The sequence below is a fragment of the Chrysemys picta genome, chromosome 3 (genome assembly GCF_011386835.1).
Source record: "Chrysemys picta bellii isolate R12L10 chromosome 3, ASM1138683v2, whole genome shotgun sequence".
In the NCBI taxonomy this organism is placed as follows: Eukaryota; Metazoa; Chordata; order Testudines; family Emydidae; genus Chrysemys; species Chrysemys picta.
The window spans coordinates 139362673-139387136 of NC_088793.1; the positions used below are offsets into that span (position 1 = coordinate 139362673).

Here is a 24464-nt window from a genome sequence, read left to right on the forward strand (position 1 = left end):
GTCAACTACTTTTTGTTGTTGTTGTTGTTGTTTTTTAAATGTGGCCATTCATGAATACATTTTTTTTTTTTTTTAATAAAAGGTATGTTGCAGGAGTGTTGCTTACCTCTGAAGATGGGAAAGAACTCAGGCAAAAAAAAATAGGATTAGGGAAAACGAACATTAATGAACTGCTGCTGCTAACTAGACTAGAACATAGTGAATCTGTTCAGACTTTCATTCTATCGAACTTAAATGTGATACCCTTTGGAAATGAGCAAAATTAAGATTTTTTTAAAACGCATACTTACCATCTAAAAAATGTTACTGGTCCAATACATTACTTATATTGAATACATACAATACACTGAATTAATTTATTATGATTTCCCAGTTTCTACATCTTTGTGTTAAACAGTAAAACTTGCCGCTAGTTTGTTTATTTTGTATACTTTCAGGAAATGAAAAATATTGTATGGAAACATTTAGACAGATTTTAATCTGATTTTCATTCATGAAACATCATTGGAACTCTTAAAAAATGTAATTTCAACAAACTAGAATATAACTCCTAACAAGAAAGTAATGTTTTATTAGAAATGCAAAAGGACTGTATTAGGAAAAAATGCTTTACACACGGATACCTTTTGTTGGCTGTGGATAATGAATTGTTTGAGACATCATGACTTACTATAAATGTTTTGGGCTAATATTTTCATGAAGAAACAGAGACAACATAACTATGAAGGTGTTTCAGGAATTCATATTGACACTGGAATACGTTCCTTTTTATTTAAAGTATTTGAATATTTAAGTAAACTGGAGAAGAATGTTAGTGGAAAGTGCGATGGTGTGGCATAAAGGTACCTGTATAAGTGTTTAAATACTGAACAAAGTTTTGCTACGAAAGGTATTTTCTGTTTTGGAAGATGGGATAGTTCTTTTAGTATTTTTGAGGTAGTTAATGTAGGACTTCTATTTCTCTTGGAAAATTGTATGTGCTTAGAGACATGAGAAAGGCTTACAATATATACGCTAGAAACAAAGACCCCAATCCTGCAAAACATGCACATGCTTAAATTTAGCACATCAGTAGTCTAGCTAACTTTAACTGGACTGTTCAAGTACTTAACATTAAGTAGGTGTGTATGGCCTACTTATGTGAAGAAGGCAACAAGATTTGATAGTGGTCAGCATCTTATATGATCAGGACCCACAAATAAGAGCTCTTTTAAATGAATACAAATGGCAAGAAACACCTTAATGCCTTTTGAAGTGCAATATAAAGTGAATACAAATCAAATGTCGTTGTTGTTTTTTTTTTTTAATGAGCTGATTGAACAGAGAACACATTGGAACTAAAATTTTATGGGGGGCATTCTTGTACAATAATATTCATGGGGAACATTTTTGTACAAGAATATTATCAATGTTCATGTTGACGTATCTGTTTTCATAGGCTTAATATTTTAATAAGAAAAAAATGGTGAAATAAGATATTAATAAAATAAATGAGCTTTGATACTTCAGATTACTTCCTTTCATTTCCTTGTTTCTTTATTAAACTTTATTTTTACACACCAAAGAACTCCGTTCCTTTTTTCATTAAATGAAATCATGCTTTATTTTTCTAATAATTTTTGATCACATAAGGTAGATTGTCTTAAAATTTACCTACATATATTTTTAAAATGTATTTTCTTAAATATTTTTAAAGGAAATAGAGAAATTGGGATTAGAGCTGAATGAAAACAAACTGCGTTTGGAACAAGCACAGCAGGATGCAGCAAGAGCCAAAGACGAGTGCCTAAAACTGACAGAACTGCTGGGTAAATCTGAGCACCAACTGCACCTCACCAGGTACTCCTTATCTTATTACATGCCACAGCACCAATTTCATTCTGCTGATTTTTGCCACAGGCTTCCCCACAGTTGTTGCAGATACTCATAATCATTCACTGCATGCATTGCTTTCGGGCGTTTTAGGAGAAGTGAAGATGTGGTAAATAAAGCATCCATTTACCTAAATGATGATCTTTCAAAAAGCCAAAATACATTTATTAAATAAAAAGTCTGTAAGCACCAAACTGTACAGCATTTATTGGTTTAGAAACTCTGCTGCTTCAAATTTGTGAATTTAGGGTATTGTGACATAACAATGTAAATACTTACTGATGTCAATTATGAAGCTATACTTCATCTGAGATTAAACAGTGTACATCATTTAACACACTAGGAATATAGGGAGAGATTCGGGACAGATCCATGAGAATAGCATTTCTGTCATTTGCCTCAATGCAAATAATAAGATTGACAGAAACATGTTTGTGTCACACAATCTGGGCTCTTTAAAGGCTTATTCCATCATTGAACATAAACTACCAACCTATACTTAATTCTTACTATTAGACCTGTAGAGAAAATTCCAGAGTGGCAACTTGCTGATCATTAATTCCACCTTGAGTTTCAATAACGGTTAAAATTTCTCTTTTTGCTAAACACACGGCTGCTTCTTTCAATCTTTTGTATCACTTTTATCTGTTGGTAAAAATCCAGGGTCAGATTTGAGGCCCTTACTCAGTCCTAAATTAGACAAAAACTCTCACTGGAGTCAATCTAAACTTACCTGAATAACAGCCTAATTGACAGTGGAGTATTCACACTCCTAGTCTAATCCAGCACCCACTGAATTTAGTGAGAATTTTATCATTGATTTCAATGACAGAAGAATTGGATCCAATATAAACTTTCTAAATTGATTTAATCAATCTTTTATTCAGCTAAATTTCAGTGTTATTCAGAGCACGGTAGTTTAACAGATGGAAGAAAGCACCACAGTAACAGCCTGTATTCAGAGAAAAAAATATGCTAGAGGTTGATGAACTTGAAAAAAGTTTTGGGTGAGTTGTTAAGATATCTAAAGTTTGGATTTAGCAGAACTTCCTTAATAATGATTTGTTGTGATAGTTAACCAAATGGTTTACCAAGCTACGTTTTAGCAAAAGACTGATCAGGGATGATAAAGCTGTGTGATATCGTTGAGAAAATCCTAATAACACATATTTTCTGAGAAAATCTTTAACTCTCTTAATAATACAGATTAATAACTATAAATTTAACATGGTTTAACACTTAAATCTGGGTGCATAATGGGTGCAAAACGATTCAGGTAGCTGTTTAATTACAGACATTTCACTATCTGACTTAGTGTATACAATATGGCCTCTTGTTTATAAAATAAAAAGTATGCTCATGCTGATTTAGTATATAGTTCTAACTTCATTATAAAAAGGGAGATATGGGGCCAAATCTTCCCCTTAAAAGTCACCAAATTCTATAATTATCTGTTCTGTTACCACCCTCATAGGGTGGCCAGGTGTCTGGTTTTCAAACGGAAAGTCGGGTCGAAAAGGGGACCTGACAGTATCCAGTCACATCTACTAACCAGACACTCAAAGTCCAGTTACTGCAGGCAGGGAGGTGCCAGGTCATCACCTGTGCCAGGCCCTACTCAGGTGGGGCCGCCTTCTACCTGCATCTGGCAGCTGCAGCTCCCAGCCCCGACTCTGCAGATGAGTCCCTCCCGACCTGGGCGGGCAGAGGGAGGAAGTGGAAAACCAGTGAATGATGAGAGGATGGAGGAAGAGGAGCGAATGGGGGGGGGGAGGGGTCTTCAGGGAAGGGGTGGGGTGGGGCCTTGGGGGAAGAGGCACGGCAGGGGCGGGGCCTCGGTGGGGAGAGGTGGGTCAGGGAAAGTTCCAGCACTCCTGCAGGAATTCCGGTTTTAAATATACAAAATTGACACAGTAGCATCTGATAGCCGTCCAGTAGTGTATTAAGTGATGTTACTAATGTTGGTCAGGTATGGGCAGGAAAAAGCAGCCACTCTTTCTTCCTCTGAGTTGTACCCGCTCTTCATGCTACTCCTGTCCCTCTCACTGTAGCATCACATCCTGCCAGAAGAGGTCTCTTAATAAGTGAAGGAGCAGATATGGCTGTGAAGGTCCCGCTTTCAGATCTTTCATTGAAGGCACTAAATCTCTTATGGTGTTCCCATTTTGAGTCCAGTAATGGTTTAGTAATGTGGTACACACAATATTGTAGTTAAATACTTTTGATTCTTGCTCATCTCAGGCCATGGGGAAGGGTAAATTGCATTCCCCTTCATATGCAGGAGCAGCCGTGCCAACAGAGGCATTCATCCCAGGGGGAGTTGGCAGTATTGCTGTTATCCTTCCCTGGGGGTTCTGCCAAGGAGAACAGCTTTTAAGTTCTAGAGTCCTGTCTTTGGAAGGATGTTGAGAAGATGCATGGATTTAGTGCATCTCCTAGGTGTCCTGGCCTTGCCCTTTTCTAGCTGTCTCCACCTACTTTCTGGACTAAACTAGCTAGCCAGCTCTATGCCTCCTAGTAGAACTAGAGGTGTGGCTGGCTTGTTCCCACTATGGCTAGTCTTTCTGCTACCATGCATCCATAGCCCAGTTTCTTCTGGCAGAAGCTAGAGGAATCCAAAGCGTTAAATAGGCCTAGTAGTCTTCTGCTATCTTCTACTTTGTTGCTAAAATAGCACATTACTAAACAGAAGATTAATGAAGTGTACTAAAGAACATCAGTCTAGGTATTTTGAATGTAAAGAAGAGTAAAATCAATATAAAATGTCTAATTTAAATATAAGAAATTTAGAAAGTAAATATTATACTTTCAATTGGATTAAATGAGAATATGCAATCCAGGCCTGAAGGGGGAAAAAGGGAATTATCCACCAAGCTATGTTTCTATGTTTTGCGGGGGAAACTTCACCCACCACCTCCTGCCCCCCAAAATACACTTTCTAAACACTGGTTTGATACAGACCAATTAAACTGCCTATCAGTTAAAGAAATATACCTGTTAAAATAGTAATTCTTAGACTATTTATTTGTCTCTTGCATATTCCCTTTGCCTCTGGATCACTGGAATGTGTGTTTACTTACATTGGAAGTACAGCTTTCTTAGAAATCCTTGATGTTTAGTTAATGCACATATTTTTGTTCCTTGAAATCCAGTTCATAATTCCAACTTCTGTATTTGGAAATGACAGAAAAAATATGGCATTATTGCTGACCTTGAACAATAACCATCGTAATCTTGCATACAACATTGGCCCCCTCCTCCCTGCATTTTCAGCTTCACCATAATGTGACTTTAACAAATTTGTTTCAAGCCCTATGTGGTTATGAAATAGTAATTAAGATCCAATATCTCACCTGTTGAATTACAATCTGAGTTTTCATGTCAGAACTGCTATAGGAAGAAAACATGGGCCTAATGTTGCCTCACTGAAATCAGTGGCAAAACTCTAACTAATTATCTATTTACTAAGCCAGGATTGGACCCTGCTACATGCACCATGCCATCTGAATGCTTGATTTGCAGCTTTCAAGAGGCATGAAGCATTCAGGCCTGTTAGTCTGTGAGAGAATTATTGCCAAAATCATATTGGTACTATAGTGGTGGGGATCAAACAGGAGACGCAATATGATAATCAGAATGATCTGATTTTAAAATGTCATTTAATTTATTGAAATAATTCTTTCACTCTTCTTGAGCAACTGAAAGATGAGTATGAAATCTCTCTATCATTACACAAAACAACTAAAAGTTAATATTTGTGCTTCAGTTGCAGTTCTGTCTCTTAAGAAGTGGTTCCTATATTCCTATCCAAGAGAAGCTACATAAATTCAAGGAAGGGAAGGGAAGAAAATATTGGGCTTAATTCTCTTTTGTTTTTAAGTCTGATATTTCATTCACTTTGTTGGTTCATTGTTTCTCCTCTCAAATCATGGCAATCAGAAATGCTTATGATAGTATCAGAACAGACTCCTGTCATCTCAAATTTTGCTGGGAGAGAGAATTAAAGCAGAGACTCATATTTACTACTTTTTTGCAGTAATTTTGTAGTGTTGGATGTCAACTTTGTAAATGAGGAAAACGTTACTTGAATAATACAAGTGTCACCCATGCTTTTTAAGTCCAATAATGTGTGACCGCCCAGGCTAATTTGAATGTCTGGGTTGCTCTTTAAAGATCACATATTTGTAGACGTTTATACCACAGTGATGATGGGTGTTTGCAGTCTCTCTGTACTTTTCTGAGGAAAAATGTACATAATATGATTGAAATATCACCAAAATATTTGATGACAAAATATCTTCAGAAAGTAACACATTTGAAGAAAATGTCTTTTAGGGCATACAGTTGTTTTCAGCAGTGCTATGGCCTTTGTGGCTTCAAATAGCTACAGTACATCAATGCTTCTAGTAGCCTCTAGCAAGTTTTCAACAGCTCCATTGGCATTAACTGCAATCCATGTATAATAAATAAGGTACATAAATTAAACCTACCATTCTACCTCCGGGTTCTTGTGACATTATTAAATTGCTAGAGCTTTGCTGTCATGGCTTATGATGTCACCAGACTTCCTTGCTAGAATTACAGCCTGTTTCTAATCTATATTTATATTATAAAATATAATCTGACTTCTCTATTTACAGGAGACGTCTCATGCTGCTACTCACTATCCTTTATTAAAGCTATACAAAACCTAGTATCAACTGTGTTGTTTTCAAAGTAATATCTGTTAGTTATCAGCAGAATTATTTAGTGTGTTGCCTTTTATTCAGTGATTTTTTTAGCACATCAGAAGCAGTCTCCTATTGATGATAGATGAGGAATTCTAATGAGATTTCATTTTTAGTATTAATGGACACTGTTAATAGCAGTGGACAGTGTCTCATTTTTCTAAATACTTATTTTCTAGACTAATGAATATAGCAAAAACACCAATAAATGGAAAAAATAGCCCCAAAAAGGTTAATTTTAAACATGTTATATGCTGTTTGTTTTGTATGAACAGCTTTATCTATTAAAAATCGTGTAGGAAGGAGTAATAACATGAAACAACTCCTATAACTAATAAACTTTTAAAATTCTGTTTTATACATTTAATTTTCATTACATTTAGGGATAGTTGTGACTGTGGTGTTGTGATTCAGTCAACATTTATTTCTATCTGTTTTTCATATACAAAGGCATTGGGATGCCAGAAAATAAACTGTTAACGGAGAATTAACTTCTTTGGCATGCTTTCATACTTATCTTCCAAATTAAAGAAAATGAAATGGGCAGAAGCAGAGTGTAGATTACCTCCTTTTTGTCAAAAATGGTGGGAATTTGAAAATTAATAATAAAAAAGGGAACAGATGCAGTAACATGCCAGAGGGAGATTAATGTGGAGAGTAAAATCTGTGAGCAACAAAACTGAAGCAAACTGAATCAGTGGGAGGTGGTTGTACAATCAAAATCAGGATAAAAGAGAAATTACAAACAACCCTGCACTTGTCAAAGTAGTAGTAATGAAATCCTGACTCTGCCAGCAGTGAGAACCTGTGTTAGCACTTTGGGGTAAGGATGGTAGCTGGGTGCCAGGTAGGAGGGCAGTGTTAGGTTGCTGGGCAGCAGCCATCTTGTGTAGAACAGATGGCACTGAAAGCTGGCAGGGGAGGGGTTCCTTAGCAGAACTAATCAGACAGTAACAGATAGGGCAGCTGGGAAGACTGACCACAGAGAGGGAAGCTGCAGGGTAGCTACAGAGCTCCATGATGTTTACAGTGGTGTGCCCATTGGTCTGAGATAAGACCTTGCAATGTCTTTTTACTGCAGAAAGTACACAAACTTTCGTTAAATAAAGAGTTTATCTGATCAGTCTACAATAAAAGGAATGTATCAACTCATTGCTGAGCTAATTTTGTGACAACATTGCATTTTGAACCTTTGCTTCCAAGAAATTTTGTGTGGCATAACCCTTGCAAAAATAAATATATACTATCAGGTATGTCACACACAATCGTAACTTTGTGTTCCATATTTTATTAACATACACAATGAAAGAATTGGAGATAAATATACAGATATCCAAACATTAATCTAGAGAGTGATTCTCCTGGCAGACCCCTACTTCCATTGATGTTAATGAGTTGTTGGCATTCAACACCTTGCAGTATTGGGTTCTTCAGTTGAATTAAATATTTTATGATATTTTACCGTGTGTTTGATTTTGTTCAGGAGGAGCCATTTCCTTCCTCATAAGTGATACCCTATGGGAACTGAATTGAGGTCCCAGTCCTGTAACCTTCGGTCACATGAGTAAATTTTACTCAAGTAAGTAGTACCACTAGCACCAGTAGAACTACTCACAGGAGTAAGAGTTATCCCTATGCATAAGCATTGCGAGATTAGGCCCTGAGATAGTACCTGTCAGCTTGAAAGAGAAATGGAAACAGAATTGTAACACAGAAGACAAAATAACCCAAGTATAATGAAAAACAACTGACTGACTTATTATATAGTATTATTAACTAGTTTAGTTGATCATGATCTAAAATAAAAAAAAAAATCAGATATACAGTTGGGTTGTGGATGCTGAGCTCATTTTTTAACAAAGAAATCTACATCTGTTTTTGAACTTGTATATCTCTCTTTTACAGTAGGTTTATAGCTTGGCTCAATTATTCATTTTGAGTGGGGAGGGGAGGAAACATTACAGGGATTTGAAATAGGTGGTATAACATAGCCATATGCTATTTATGCAGCAGTTTCTGCAATAAATCTAATTTGGTGCTGTCAAAAAAAATTAGACTTATTTGATATAGCAGCACATTAGTAAATGATTGTGGTAGATTTGAAAGTTGTCATTCACTCTGCTTACTTGTAACAGAATCTTGCAAAGCCTTTTTTTTTTCTTTCCCCGAGCAACTCTATGAAAATTTCTCAGTTCTTTGTCCTGCAGCTGTAGAAACTGAAATATTTCTACAACTGAAAAGAAGGTCTTGCTTTCAGGTAATTGTGGAAGGGGGTGGAAGAATGAATAACCTCTGTTAGCAATTATATGAATGTATAGGCAGAAAAATCAATAAAACAGAGGGGGGAAAAGCTAGATCTCTCCCTTGCTTACAGATTTTTCTAGTGCAGCTGAAATTGTTTATCTCATTATACAGTATGTAGATAAATTAGCTGCTCTGAGTTATTATAGAAGGTAAAATATTTTACCTGCCATCATAAGACCATATGCTGCTTTATAAAGACTGATATTGAATGATTTGAAATAAATCGGCTGTGCCTTCTTCTGGCAGTGCCTTTTAGAAATTTCATTACCAGTTTATTTAATAATAAGCAGTCAAGATAATACATGATTGTTTAAATACCCTTACATTTAATCATGTACAAATACTGTTTAAGGTATATGTTGTTAGTATTGAAATGTTATTAATAAAGTAAGAGAAAACAAAAATAAAGTCAATAATAAACATGGGGTGAGCAAGGAATCCACCATCATGTCAGTTAATTAGGGAAAAGAAAAGCTTTATAATATCACCTAATTTCGTTTTCTCTTCATTTAAAAAAATGTTTTTTTAAAAACCTTGCTGATTGTTATTTAATTTGATTTGTTGCTCTACCATACACGTTTCTTAAAAGAAAGGCAGTGATATGTTTTCGGATTCCCATTTTAATTACTTTGAACATTTACTTTGTAGTGTTTAAACTATCACTGGTCAAAAGAGAATGTTAGTAATGATTTCATCTTTTATACAACGAATCAGGCTGTTAAAGTAACTAAATTGTTTCTGCAAATAGAATGTATTTACAGTGGTAGCAGGTAACAATACTTGCAGCAGTTCTGAGCAAGCAATGTAATTCAGAAATAAGACAGATGAGATTATCCAATGATTAGAAAAAAATTCAAAAAAGTATTTTTTCAAGTGTCTTTTAAAAAAGAAATATTTATCATTGAGAACTAATCTATTAAGGAAATTTATAGATTAATATCAATATATATTTACTTTGAACTAATTCAATCAATTTTTTGTATAACTATTGGGAATGGAATAATATGATTTTTTTTTTAATTTAAAAAAAATTTCAGAAGAATGTATTCACGCCTGCTAAATTTTATACTAATTTTGAAATTAACTGATTCTGATTTATGTTAGAGACTCAGCACTTGTTTTCTCTTGTACATCTGAAAGGAAGTTAAGGAAGTTGCAAATGTGTTTTCTCTACAAGGGTTTGATTTTTATAATGCTAATTTTAACCATTTTGAAAGCTGCACCCTTCTTTTTAAAATACAACCAGTTATTTTCTTTCTGGGCAGTAGCAATATTTCTTTTTCTCTCCTGTGTAAGGATCCAGTCCTGAAGTCATTATGTAATAAGGGCTTCATCATGGCCTCAAAGGGTTTGCCACTCACTGAAGTCTGTGATAAAATTCTAATTCACTTGAATGGGTGCAGGATTGGGCACATAGTTTTGTAAAATTTGACATTTAGGAACATCATCCTACATGTTGTCTCTTATGTAAAACGCTTCCACAGTGGGGAAAAATTAGCTGGAAATGTCTATAGCTTTGGCTATCTCATTGGTCTTACCACATCCTCACCTCAGTCAGTTAAAGCCAGTGTGACTGAGTGGGCTAGGAGCAAGAGTGAACTTGCTGAACTAAACCAACATGCTGCTATTGGTTGTCACTCTGCTTCTGGCATTCTGAAATTCTAAGAGCATTTTTGCAGAAATTAGGAGGAGGAGTTCTGACTTCTTCCCCTGGCCGGCCTTGACAATTGTTCTGCAGAGCTTGAATCACAAAGTAGGGGCGGAGAGGAGTACAAGTGGCTATGCAATTAGGTGGGATGTTGCTCTGTGCTCCTCTTGCCCCTCAGGTCCCTTTCTACAAATTTCTAACATTTTTGTTCCCCTCCATGTATCACTCTAGAGGAGAAAATAAGGACCCCCAGAAATAAGATGGAAAAAGAATCATTAGATCACAGAGAGCAGAGTAGTCCCCCAACAAAGGATGAATCTGATATTAAATTGATACTATTTGGCTAACTATGTTTAGTATTAATTTGTCATAATACTGTACAAGACTTTATTTTTTAAACTTTGAGTCAAATTCAGACCTAATGTAACCAGATGTAACTCCATTTCAGCCAATGAGGTTGTATTTGCTTACATGGATCCTGAATTTGTCCATGAAAGTTTAACACCTGTTTTGTTTTGTTTTGTTTTTTTCTGTAGACAGCTGAATAAAATGTTTGGTTCATTATAATTACAGGTGATAAAATGCTTTTAAAAACTTTTTTTGGCACAGTTTTTCCTTTTGTTGAGTGAATTTTCTGTTTCTTAAAGGACACCTGAATTACATGTTGTGAAGGATATTTCGTATTCTAGAAGAATGAGACTATCTAAGAGACTAGTTTAATAATTCAGTAGTATGTGGTTATCAGAATCTATTTATTAAAAGAGGGATGAGTGCATTAATAGCTACACATAATGGATCCTGTTGACAGTATGATGTTTATCTCTATCCTGACCCCAAACTTTTTTTTTACAATTTATTCTAATTTTATGTACAGACAGTATTGTAGTAGAGAGATGGATATTCATCTTGCACAAGGACAGAAAGTGAAAAAATTATGTTTTCAGGCTTCAGTTTAACAAACAATTATTTTTAAAAGTGATGTATTTTTAACAACTCTCTAACGGAGCTTAAAAGAACAATTATTTCAAGGAAATAATGGTACTACTTGTTAAAAGTAATATAACAATTGATGTGGGCCATTTTTGGATATTTAAAATAATTTGATTGTGAACTTTCTTATCCTGCTGTTCTCTTCTCCCTAGCTCAGTTTTAATAAATACTTTTGCCTCACATTTTTCTGCTCTACAGTACAGATTTTCTTTTAAGGTGGAATTTGGTATTATTGTTCAATTGTAAATCTTCTATTTATAAAGTCTTTACTATTTTGTCTTTTGTTATAACTAGAAAATATTTAAAGCATTTGTACCAATTTTTTGCATGCTTAAAAAAAAAAGACATATGAAGAAAGACGTATTAGTTGTTAAAATAGTCTTATATTTTTCCTCCACATTATTGTCTTCCTATACCCAAAAGTAATTTTCACAAATACATTACTGTACAGAACTTCTTATTCTGCTGGTTAGCAGAAGTAGATTTAAATCCATACCGACAGTTCATTTGACAATGACCTTGAGGGGCTTTGCTTCTTGAAGAAGAAAGCAGAAGCTTGCAGTAAACAAAGTTCACTTCTGACAGATGGATTGAATGACAGAAAGGTTGCGAGTGCCAGAATAGCCCTGGCAGAGGAGGAAATGTTCAGTGGAATCCAACAGGAGAGGAGGTGTGAACAGGTGCAGGGTTGCTGACGGAAGGGGAACCAGATGGAAGGAGCCAGAGCCAGTTTATTTAAAGGAAAAGGCAGAAAACACTGAAAGGCTGTGCAATCAGTGGCTAAAAGTGTGCATGGAAGAAGGTAAAAATTCACAAAGCAAAACTGCACAGTGGGATATCTAGCACTTAGCATAATGGTACTAATTTGTGAGTTTAGTTTGAAAGTTGCAATTGAAATACATTATACTTTATCCTGTGAAGACCAAGGTATAGATATTTGAAATCTGATTTAAAAAAAAAAAAAAAGCTTGACATAGATATTGCCTGTCCATTATTTGTAATATTTAATGCACACAAAAGTTATGATTACAGAATAATGTTAAGGTTGTGCCACAAACTAACCAGAGCAAGAAAATATAGAATTATGGGGCTAGATTTCCAGTCTTAACTCATCACACAGGGGTGCCAGCATGCCTAAGTCTTGCCACATGTAATAGGTCATTCATCTACTGTTGGGAGTCCTCTGCAATACCTAAGCACAATGGTAATGCTCAAGTACTGTGGAAGTTTTGCCTTTGCATGTCTCCACTTCTGTTGTTTTTGGTCACATCTTTAATGCCAGTTTGCTGCTATATTTGCTAACTTATTTCAGGACAAGAGAAGGATTTTGATTTTTCACAGCCCAGAAGAATAAAATATTCTCCTCCCTCAAATGATAGCATTATCCTTATTACTTTGTCCTGTCACGCCACTCCATTTCTGCTCATGGGTTTGATCTTGTAAGGTGCTGAGCCCATTCAGTTCCCGTTGACTTTAATGGTAGTTGAGGACCATTGGCATCTTGCAGGCCTTTGAATAACCCCAGCCAGAAGTTATTCACCTAAGGTCTGTCCCAAAGTAACATCAGTGAGAAGTCAGAGAAAGCACCAGCACCAACCTCACAAACGATCACATGTCAAGAAAAAGCCTCCTAGAACTTGTTTTAATGTTGTAGATGGAGATTGTTGTTATTTACACATACAGTAAATGGCTTCTATAGTAATCACACACTTCAGCATTTAATCATTTGTAAAAGTCCTTGGCTTGCTCATAATTGTTTTACAATAGAATGTGTTTTTGTGCATATGTGTATTTAAAAAATTAAGATAAGTGGTGGGATGGGGGAAAATCCCTTCAGAATGGAAGGCATGCTATTTTTATTTTGGGGCTATATTTTAATACTTCATATAACCCACTTGTTCCACACTGTCTATAACCAATATGCTGTTGGTTAGTTCCCATACCAGCAAGTTTATCAAATCTTTACACCATTCCTAGTGCTGTGTTCTACCTGCTCTCCTGGCCTCTTCCTACACCATTTTACAATGTTGTCCATTATTGTATGTTGGCAAATTTATATGAAAGATGCAATCTAAAATTAAATTGTATTGCAAGGCATGCTACCAACTACACTTTTTTACCAGAATTTCGCTGCTATAAATGTATTTGATGTACTGTAAATGCTGATTATTGATCTGAAAATATTATAAACCACTGAAAAAGAGAGACATTAATTGAATAAATAATTGTGCATTGATATGTTAAAAATCCAAATAAAAAGTAGTAATGTTCTGTGTATGGTAGCCAATTTTCAATATTAAAATTTTGGGGAGGAAATGCCAAAAGAGAGACATCATATTATGGACTAATTGTTTACAGATAAAAGCTTTTACATTGAATGGGGGGGGGGGTTGTTTCAATTTTTATTTTATAAGTGAATCTAATGCTTCAAAAAACTGTATTGACCGAAATCTACAGACAGAACTGGTACTGCCCAAGTTGCATATGTTAAGGCTTCTTTGCATTGCCCATTTGATATGCCTAAAACCTGACCTTTAGGGAGCTCTTGTATGGATGAAAGGGTGATTCAGGTTCTATGTCCATAGAATACTTCAACTCTCTGAGAACATTACCAAGGTCAGGGCCGCCCCCGGCTTTTTTGCCGCCCCAAGCGGCGAAGCAAAAAACAAACAAACGTTGGCCACCCCAAGCACCTGCTTCCTTAGCTGGTGCCTGGAGCCGGCCCTGACCAAGGTTTCCAGTTGATGATAACTGTTCAGTTGTTGTAATGTGTACAACTATCTACTAGGATAGCAACTTTCAACCTTTTTTCATTTGTGGACTCTTAAAAATTTTCAAATAGAGTTGTGGACCCCTTTCGAAATCTTAGCCATAGTCTGCAGATCCCCGGTGGTCCGCAGACCACAGGTTGAAAACTGCTGCCTGTGGCGGTAACAAACATTCGCTGAACCTGTTACACATAGTCTGTGGACCCCCAGGGATCTGCGGACCACAAGTTGAAAACCACTGTAGTAGGAATTGTAGTAAGACCTCAAACTCATTGAATACCACAGCTGTTGTAGTGTAATATCTTCTTTCCACAAATGACTCAGGCTGGATTTAAAAAAGTGACCTGGACATTATAGGATTGTGTTCCATTTTACCAAAACTTCAGATTGTCTAATTTCCCATTAAATGATTTACATTTGGACAAATACAAAAAACATTTTAAAGCCATAAGCTTAGTTTTAATTTTGATAGAATAATTTTGGCTATATTGCATAAATATAAGAGTCTGTGAAATAAAGTTTGTCAGTGAGCTGTGAAATTACGTATGAACTTTCAGCCTTGGCTGAATTGTAAAAGCCAAGTTGAGACTCCCCCAAAATATAGGATTTTATTATAAAAATGTTGACACTAGCTGAATTCTAATGTAGTAAGCAAACAGTACTGTCATACCCTTTATTAATAATGGTCGTACTGTTTGCTTTAATGTGAGAAAGTGATTTTAGGATAATTTGTCAGGTTGCTTAAGGATAATCAGTTGCCTAAATTTGGAAATTTGTCAAACTTTAACTCTGATTGCTTTGAATAAGTTTCAGAGTAGCAGCCGTGTTAGTCTGTATCCGCAAAAAGAAGAACAGGACTACTTGTGCCACAAGTACTCCTGTTCTTCTTTTTGCTCTGAATAAAGTTTTCTTGGCTTTGTAAGGTTTCTGAGAAGTACTGTCATCTTGGGAGAGAGACACTTTAATGCTTGTAGTTAAGAGATTTTGTTCTGTTTTATACCATTTTAAAGGCATTTTTTACACTGTATTTGAGCATTTTAAATGAATCTGAAACACATTTAAAATATAGCAGCAGCTGGAATACCTTATTTAGGTCCTGAATGTAATCCCACACCAGTTTTAGCCTAGTGTAACTTCATTGACTTCGCTGGAATTACTCCTGATTCTCATTGGTATGAGATCAGAATCAGGTATTTATTGTTATAGAAAGCTATGTCAGTACCCATTGCTAAAACACCTGTTTGCTATACATCAATAAAAATAATAATTTTATAAAATAATCTCTAATTTTAAATGCTCTGGAATAGAACTGTTTGCACTCTATCAATGACAGAATCGCTGAAAAGCACCTAATAAATGTAATCCATAAATCCGTGGGTCAGTGAAACATTTGACCAGATAAGTAAATCTTAAACTGTCTGGAAGTTCATCAAACAGTCTGCTGGCTGGAGTCAGTTCCAGGAGCATGTGCCCTCTGAGATCACCTTGCAACCAACTGTAGAGAGTCCATGGCCAGTTTGCTCCCAGCAACTGACAGAGAGAGAGCAAACCAGGATGTAACTGCCATGAAGGGCAATCTTTCAAAACCCGATGAGGTTTGAAATAATGACCTGGTAATAATGGCTTTTATGAATTGGTAATTTTATACAGTTCTAGTACACATACACATGCATTGGTCTTTTTTCCCCTTCTAGAATTCTGTTAATTTGAAAAATAGATGTAATTCTTGTATTTTATGCTAAACATTTCCTACTTTGTATAAGTATAGTGGTCATCTCTGAAATTCAGTTTTACCTAGTTACAACACAGTGGTATCTAAGCTCCCACAGGTATTTTCTAGTCTAAACAGAGAAATACTGAGGGATCTAAGCGAACACTGTGTGGTAACTGTGGATAGATGTGATCCTCATTAAAAATAACTGAACGGCATTAAGCAGAATGGAATGGGATGACAGATTTGAAAGTGATTTTAGGGTTTTTAGATTAACAGAGGGAACAAATTAAGTCCATGCCTTGGGTGAATGCCTTCCTGGTGCATGGTAATTTACTTTTAATTTTTGAAACCCTAATTCCCAATGCTTTAATATCAGAATAAGTTGTGAAGAAGCTGCATGCTTGCCCTTCTACTTGCAACATAGCTGTAATCTGAAAATGGATTAGTGAAGGATGGAGGGGAGAAATTTGTGGCAAATTCTGTCAAACTTTTTTATATAGGTCTTTTTACTGCCCTCATCATCATAGTAGTTGATTGCCTTCAGATAGTGGATTAAGTTATATGATTAACATCTCTCTCATCTTCTCCCCGGGGAGAGAATATTGTGTGTAGCCAAGGATATTGTTTTTGTAGGATTCTGTTTAGGGATTTTTATTTTATTTTATTTTTTAATGTACATGCTGCTATGTGCACAAAGAAGTGTGCTTTGCCTTTGAAGCGAAAAGTACTTAGGTTTATCCCTTATTTAATGATTCTGTATGTGGAATAATACATGTTTTGAGATAAACAAGGCCTGTTAGCTCATAGACTCCATCCAGTACAGGATTGTTTCTTAATATTTAATTTCTTAGTACTTTGAAATGATCTGATGCTGCTGTTAGTCTCATGCAGAATTCCCATTGAGTACAGTGGAAATTCTATGTACAGAGTGACTGCAGGAACATTATATAGTTAGACCAGCAAATAAAAACTTTTTCAAATTATGAATATGGATTGCAATCTCCTAATCACAATTTGTTTGCTACCCATATGGCTGGGCTATGTTCATACCATTATCTGGCTTTAGAACAAAAATTCCCAAACTGTGGTGTGTGGAGCACATGCTGGTGGTTCACAGAAAACTAGCTGGTTGTATGCTTTTCTTCCTCCCTATTTCCAGCTGCTAAAATGCATTAAAATACCTTCTGAATATATTTGCTTCTGTGTGACCAAATGCAATAATTGCCAGGGAGTTGTCTATATTATTGTGAATGGGAGGAAAAGTGGTCTATGGGACTTTCAATGGGAAGATAAAAGGTCCATGAGACGCTCTGCATTAAAATGTGAGCCACACTGTGAAAACATTTGAGAATCCCTCCTGTAAAAGATTTTCTGTCTCCTCATGCCCCATTTGGTACACATTTTGGCGATTGAGAATTGAAAAGCTCATCGTGCAAGTCTTCACTCCTATGAGTAGTCAAATTTAAATATATATTTTGTTTAAAACAAAATCTGAATTAAAAAAAATCAAAAAAACAAAACTAGTGTTCCTGGTATTTATTGTGGTAAAAGCATAGAACACATACATGATCTGACTAAAGTTCCTTAAATCTCTCCCCTCATCTGGTAACAGTCCAATTCCCAGGAAACGCTGTATGCATAAATAGAAAATATTTCTGATTTGAAAAGACTAGATAAGATGTGTTTCATGTGTCTATACCTAAGTTTCCCCATCTGTAAAATGGAGATACTGATTCTTGTCTCCTTTGCAAAGTGACTTGGGATCTATAGATGAAAAGCATTATATAAGAGCTAGGTGATGTATTATTAAAGAACAAAAAGGCTGTTTTTTGTCGTTGAAATATATCTTTATTTTGCCCTTCAGAGGACTTCCTAATTTTGATCCCTTATTACATTTCAATGGCTTTAGCTCTGATTTCGGTGTCAGAAATTGATAAATGTAGTAGAGTTTCTTGATTATTTTAAGGCTTGTCCATCAAGATTAAAATAAATAAATGCAATAAGATTTTCATTTTTTTTCCTATTGTGTGTGAGCAAGACAAAGGATATTCTTTGATTTTTCAGGTTTTTTTCCTTAGATTCACTGCTCTTAATGTTATTTTGGTTACTGATGACAAGACAGTTCAGAAACGTCTTTTAAATTCAAGTCCTTGCTAAGATTGTAATAAAGTGATGCAAAGTACAATGGACAAAATGGGTCTGTGTACTGGCAGTTGCTCATAGAGATATTTGGTGTAATTTTCAAAAGTATCTTAGGTAGTTAGGAATGTAAGTGTTATTGAAAGTCAATGGGAAGTAGGTTTCCAAAGTGCCTGTATCACTTTAGAAATGGGACATAAGAGCCTGAGGCTATGTCTACACTACCGTGGTAAGTCGACCTATGCTACGCAACTCCTTAGGTCGAGTTACCGCGGGGTGTCGACGGGAGAAAATCTCACATCAACTTACCTTACTTTTCTCATCGGGTAGAGTACATGGGTCGACTGAAGAGCGATCTGCAGTCTATTTGGCGGGACTTTACTAGGCCCACTAAATAGACCACCGGTGGATCGATCTCAGAGTGTCGATCCCGGCTGTAGTGTAGACCTGCCCTACGTAACCTAAGCACTTTTGAAAAGTTTACCCATTGTGCATGAAGGAGAGGCACATCCTTCCAGGGGTAAGTGTCCTTACCCACCTCTGCTCACCATTATGTAGGAGAGGTATGTGAACCCTCTTCACAAGTTTCATGCTACTGTCAGTGTTGGCCTTCCTTGGTCCTTGTCAGAAACATGAGAACTGATACTGTGTCTGTGTTGGCCCTCTTTGAGTGCCCAGGGTGAGGCACAATCTAATTTAATGTGATTTTTTTTTAAAAAAGGTTTGTTTTCAAAACTAGGATTGTGAATTATATGATTAGGCACATCTTATTCTATAATGTTTCCATGACAAAACATGTTTTTCTTCACTTTCCTTTTCTCCCCCCACCCCCATCGGCCAACATGTCTTCTTTTTGTCACATCAGGCCCCGTCCTACCTCAGCCAAAGCTCCCACTGCCTTCAAGGAGAGTTTTGTCTGAGGTCAGATTGCAACATCGGGTCCAGGAATTAGTGTGTAATGTAACCCACCCACCATTTATATTGCTTTGGCATAAATGTAAGCAAGAAGATGTAACATTGTGTATGTCATGCTGAGATATTGTAATATCTCAGATGGATTATTAGGCAGAAAGCCAAAGGTTAAGTGCAGCAGCCAAATGAGGTGTGGCACTATCCTTATGTGACCCATTCCCAGAACTGTCTTCTTATTTTATAGCCCGATGCAATTAGTAATATCACTGAGGATAAAAGGATTTCTTAAATTGTACTTTCAAGGTATTCTTAAACCAATTAAAGTAGTTACAGCAGGACTATAGAATTATTGTTTTGTTTTGTTTATTAAACCTAAGATCAACCCCCCATATACATGAGCACACTCACATGTTGGGGTTAGGTTTGCTCTAGATCCAATCTTTGCAGTGGTTCATAGCAGCCCCTTTGCAGCACAGGCCATTATCTAATATATGCATATCTTTCCCTTTCTTGTTACCCATGATGTCTTTGCTTGGCATGTGTGTCAAAGAAAAAGTTTGGGTGGTGTGTGATAACTTGACATTTATTTTGACTCTGTAGTGATTGCCATATCTTGTATATTCAGTCAAGTAAATTGCTAGCAAACTGGTGTCTTCAGACCTTAGTAGTGGGACTGGCAATTAGTCACCTAAATACAGCCTTATTGTGTAAGCCCTAAAGTTATGCACACGCAGGATCAGTCCCCTGTGACATGTTAACTGTTTCCTGTGAGGTACTGGATGCCCTTATCTAGAGCCCTGTGAAATTTTGTAGTTTTTATAATTTTTCATTTATTTTGTTGTATTGTGGGAGGGATTGAGTCCTGCCCCTAGGGAGATGGGCTGCTCAGGGACAGGTGGGTTGAGTCCTGCCTTTGAGGGTGTAGGTGGGAGGCCTGTGTGGGGTGTCAGGTCCTGTCTCCAGAGGGAGGAGGTTGGGTCCTGCCCTGGGGGTATGTGTGTGGGGGGAGCTCTGAGGGGTCAGGGATCAGGTCCTGTTCCTGGAGTGTGTGTGGGAGGCCTGGATGGATGGGAGCAATACGGTCCTGACCCTGGGAGTGAGTAGTCGGGTCCTGACCGGAGGGGGTGTGCGTGTACGTGTGCAGGCCCCCTGGCTCTGTGTGTGCGCATGTGTGTGTCTGTCTTCTGGGGGAAGGGCTGGGTCATGACCCCTGGGGGAGGGGTTGCAGAACAAGCCTGTCCCGCACTCACCCCATAACTGCAGCTCCTGTGCCAGGGGGCTGGATCCAGCTCCCTGCTCTGGACACCAGGTCTCACTTCAAATTTCTCCCTCCCATCTGTTATGAGGCAAACCTGAGTGGAACTGTGACTCTGTGCGCCAGGTCACAAGGCCCAGAGCAGGGTCCAGGCCCAGTCCCAAAGGACAGGAGCGGCTGCTGCAAGGTTAAGTTTTTGTTCTATTTTGTTTTACAGGTTATTTTTTGTTTTATTTCATGTTATGGTATTTTGCATTTACAAAACCCAGAGAGCTCTGCCTTCATTTTCTGTTGTCTTAAATTAATGGTGGAAGCTTTTCTTCTGTTTGGATGCTTAAGCAAACTCATTAAGCTTGTAGAATAGCTGTAATGTGAACACTGTGGGAACTGTTGCCATTGACTCAACTCCCATTAATTTCACTGGGAGTTTAGTTCATCTCAGGATCAGGCCCCTAAACTTTATCACTAGATGAAATATATAACAGCTGCAAGAGAGAACAGATAAACTGCACAAGGCAAATTGGATCTTAAGGGAGGCTTTCTCATACTGGAGGACTCATTTAATATTATAAAGTATAATCCAAGAATACATGGATTATTCTCTGGAAGAGGAATCCTTTTTCACTCAGAAAATAGGTCATGCTTTCATCCATTTTCTGCTAGCTACTGAGGTGTGTTTGTCATGTAAAAGAAAGGTTGGCATGTTCAACTTCAAGTGTGCGTGTGGGGGAAATGTTTGTTGTGTAAAGCTAGACCAAATTTTTTAAATTATCAGTTGAACTATCCATTTTGGCATTTGATTCATCTGTAGAGTAGTATATATTTTGTATTTCTGTTTCCTGTTTGTTTTGATAGATTGAAGAAAGAAAGTATTCAGCACAGTTTTAGCAATGAAGCAAAGACCCGAGCCCTTCAGGCGGAGCAAAGAGAGCAGGAGCTGACACAGAAGATGCAGCAAATGGAGGCCCAGCATGATAAAACTGGTAGGTGGTAGAAAAAGATTAGAGCCTGGGCACTTACTCACAAGCCAGGCCCATGCCTTACTGTGAAATGACATCAGGAACACCTGTAACCTTTGGCTGGCCGAAGGGAGCAGATGCTAACTACACCGGAGATTCCGAATTACATATTAGTTAGCGTTTAAAAGAGAAAATGGAAAGTATTGCCCACTGTCTGTTGATTTCAGAGTGCTGCTCTCACATCTGTTGCACCATCTGGATTATGAGTTTATTTACCTGTATTCAAGAAACGTAAAGCTGAGAGAGACCACAACAAAGTAGAAAAACAAAGGGCTTGTTTTTGGCTGGATTTTCAGGCACACATGTTATATAAAGAAAATAGCATCAGAAGCTCTGCGGGAAATGCTCTGAGCTTACAGTTAAAGTCTCCTGAATAGCATTGAACAGTTCCCACAGTACACACATTATAGCTACTCTAAAAGCTTAATGAGTTTGCTTCAGCATCCAAACTGGAGAAAAGCTTTAACCATTAATCGGTTCTTAATTCACTGTCGCAGCTGGATGTATTTCACTGGCTCCAAATTGATATGTTCCTTTATTTAATCTTTGCAGCCTCAAACATTTTTAGCATTAGTATGTTTTTCCCCTAGTCTAGAACAAGGATGTTTAATCCTTTGCATTCTTCAAGTTATCACTACTGCAGTTTAAATTTACTAATACAAAGCATTGACCATAGCTGGGAGCTTGGCTGGAAGCGGACATCCTTCATCACACTGGCTTAGCTGACCTATAACTTTTTACCTTTAATCTGAAAAGGACTTTCAGAAAATGCAATTTCATTTGTTCACAGTCAAAACATTTTGCCGTTCGTTTTACAATTGTAATGCTTTGTGTTTATGAATGGCATTAGGCAAAATAAGGATAACTCCACATTTAATATTTAACCAATTACATTGTTAACAAAGGCTCAAATTGTAGCTCTTAGACCCTATGGAATGCTAGGTGGGGGAAATCTGTAACATCTACATGTTGGTGGAAGGGGGTGCTATAACTTCGCAGAACATTATGCCTACCATTTTTCTGGGGGAAAACACATTTCGCCTGCTACCTCTTTAACACCTCTAGAACAGAGGTAGCTGGCATTCCTTCCCAGCCAGTGCTAACTATTACAAGAGGTGGTGAGCCCACATCCACCCTCTATCCTATGCAGACACGCCTCCTGCAGCATTGTCACTTGTACTAATGGGCCTTGCTTTGTGTTAAGGGAGTACAAACGCTGAATTATGACTGCCTTCTACACAGAGGTGGTCAAGGGAAAGGAGCTCTCGCTCTTCTTTCCGCATTCTGTCCAGCACATCTGCATATGGGCAGCTGTAATTTGACACAAATTAAGGAAAACTAATTTACTTGCCCTTCCTGGTCCATAAGATATTGTTTAATTTGAGTGTATTGAAACAAGATTGGATGTGTCAACTTCATATCTCTAGTAAGAGTGGGTAGAGTTGAAAAAATGGTCATTTTGTACATAAAGATATCAGGTATTATGCATCTATGTATTATAGGGGATGTTATATACTACTACTGTAAGTTGGATACAGATGAAGGACTACAATATTCTAGTCATAATTTTATAAAATATATTTCATTATATATCTTTTAAATATGAAGGAATCTGGTAACAATACAAACAAATTATTTACAGTTTCAGGAATGATTTTAAGACTAGAAATTTAGGGAATACATGGTCTTCTCGCTTTGAATATTGAAAACATTTGATTTCTAGGTAATAAGTTTTAGCCCAGTTTAGGTCAATAGTAACAGAAAAATCAATATAAAATGGTGGTCTAAGTGCAGTTCCCACTCGACATAGGTCTATGTATCTACCGCATATTTGTCAACTGCTGGTTGTCAGACTCAATAGAAAGACCAAGGACTAAATGAGCTGATTTCTGCAAAGATGGATAAGATATCTTGGTGGGCCCAGTAAGGACATTATCACTCCTGATCCTGTACCTGTTGGGTATATGGAGGACTTCAAAGCCCAGTGTTTGCCAATCTGATGCCCCTCATGAACATAAAATTCTCAAGTTTAAGAAAAACAAACGAGTGAATTTGGCATTTATGGTAATTTTGTCACAAAAGGCTTTGGTCCATTATCACCTCAGATAGCCTCTTTGTTAAGTTGCCTGCATGTCCGTTGTGAATGAAACTGCTTGCTCATCCTACCAGAAAGAGGCAGTAAGGACAACTGTTCAAAGGTCTGGTAGTGTGAGGTGATGCTCAACTCCATTTATGATCTCAAGAGAAGTAGAAGGCACTCTGCACCTTGAAAGATTATGCCCTAATGAAAGAATTGCAGGAAAGGTTAAGATACATGTTTGTGGGTGTCTGAGAGAAGAAGTGGCTTAGATTTTTCCCATTCAGAAATTCTTAAGTTTAGCCATTCTTTGGTAAATAGTGATTAGATCATTATCCCATGTTCAAATGCCTGGAATTTAAACCATAGTTTTTTTAAAAAGTTTGTGTGTGGGGGGGGGGGGGACGGGAGGGGATAAGAATATTTTAAATCTTTGTATCAAGTCTTAATTTTATAAATATAAAAATATAATTTCTAGTGAATGAACTGGATTCTTTGCTGACCTCCCAGAACACATTCATAGCAAAATTGAAGGAGGAATGTTGTATGTTGGCAAGGAAGCTGGAACATGTAACAGAAAAAAACAGGTAGGTGTCATTTTGCTACTTAGAAGTGAGCTACTGTATTGATTATTTTTATTTATATTTATTATTCTCTTCTTCTAAAACTTGTCATCTGCACCTATTCCAAACCTGTTACGACGTCTGCAACTTGAGAAACCAAGATGGGATTTTGCCCAGGGTATTTCTAATTTTACACTTTTCAAATAGTGTTTCCATTTAAATTACTTGGACTATTCAGATCTGAGAAATCACATATTATACTCTTTTTAGGATTAGTATTCTTCAAATAAAAAGTAGTAAATTAACTGTCAAATTGCTATAATTCGAATGTTTGAAATCATGCTAAAAATAATAAATATCCAGTTAAATATCTTCATGTCACACGAAGAAGCTGAATTCTGTTGCATATCTGGGATTAAATGACTTTTAGTTTACGGTAGCACACACTAGCTAGTGGTTCTGGATTTTCATCACAT

The 24464-nt window shown here is 36.8% G+C and overlaps 1 protein-coding gene across 9 annotated transcripts in view; it reads left to right on the top strand.

The window, feature by feature from the left end:
* The window catches only part of SDCCAG8 (SHH signaling and ciliogenesis regulator SDCCAG8), a 208088-nt gene that overhangs the window by 62622 nt on the left and 121002 nt on the right, over nt 1-24464 (top strand). For all 9 annotated transcript variants that reach the window (XR_010599792.1, XR_010599791.1, XM_065589147.1 and 6 more), the window contains exons 13-15: nt 1697-1839; nt 21185-21312; nt 23904-24012. Coding sequence is in view for 7 of the 9 variants with exons in the window: in XM_065589147.1 (XP_065445219.1) it covers nt 1697-1839; nt 21185-21312; nt 23904-24012 (380 nt within the window). In the remaining 2 variants the exon portion in view is untranslated. The remainder of the gene's footprint in view (nt 1-1696; nt 1840-21184; nt 21313-23903; nt 24013-24464) is intronic.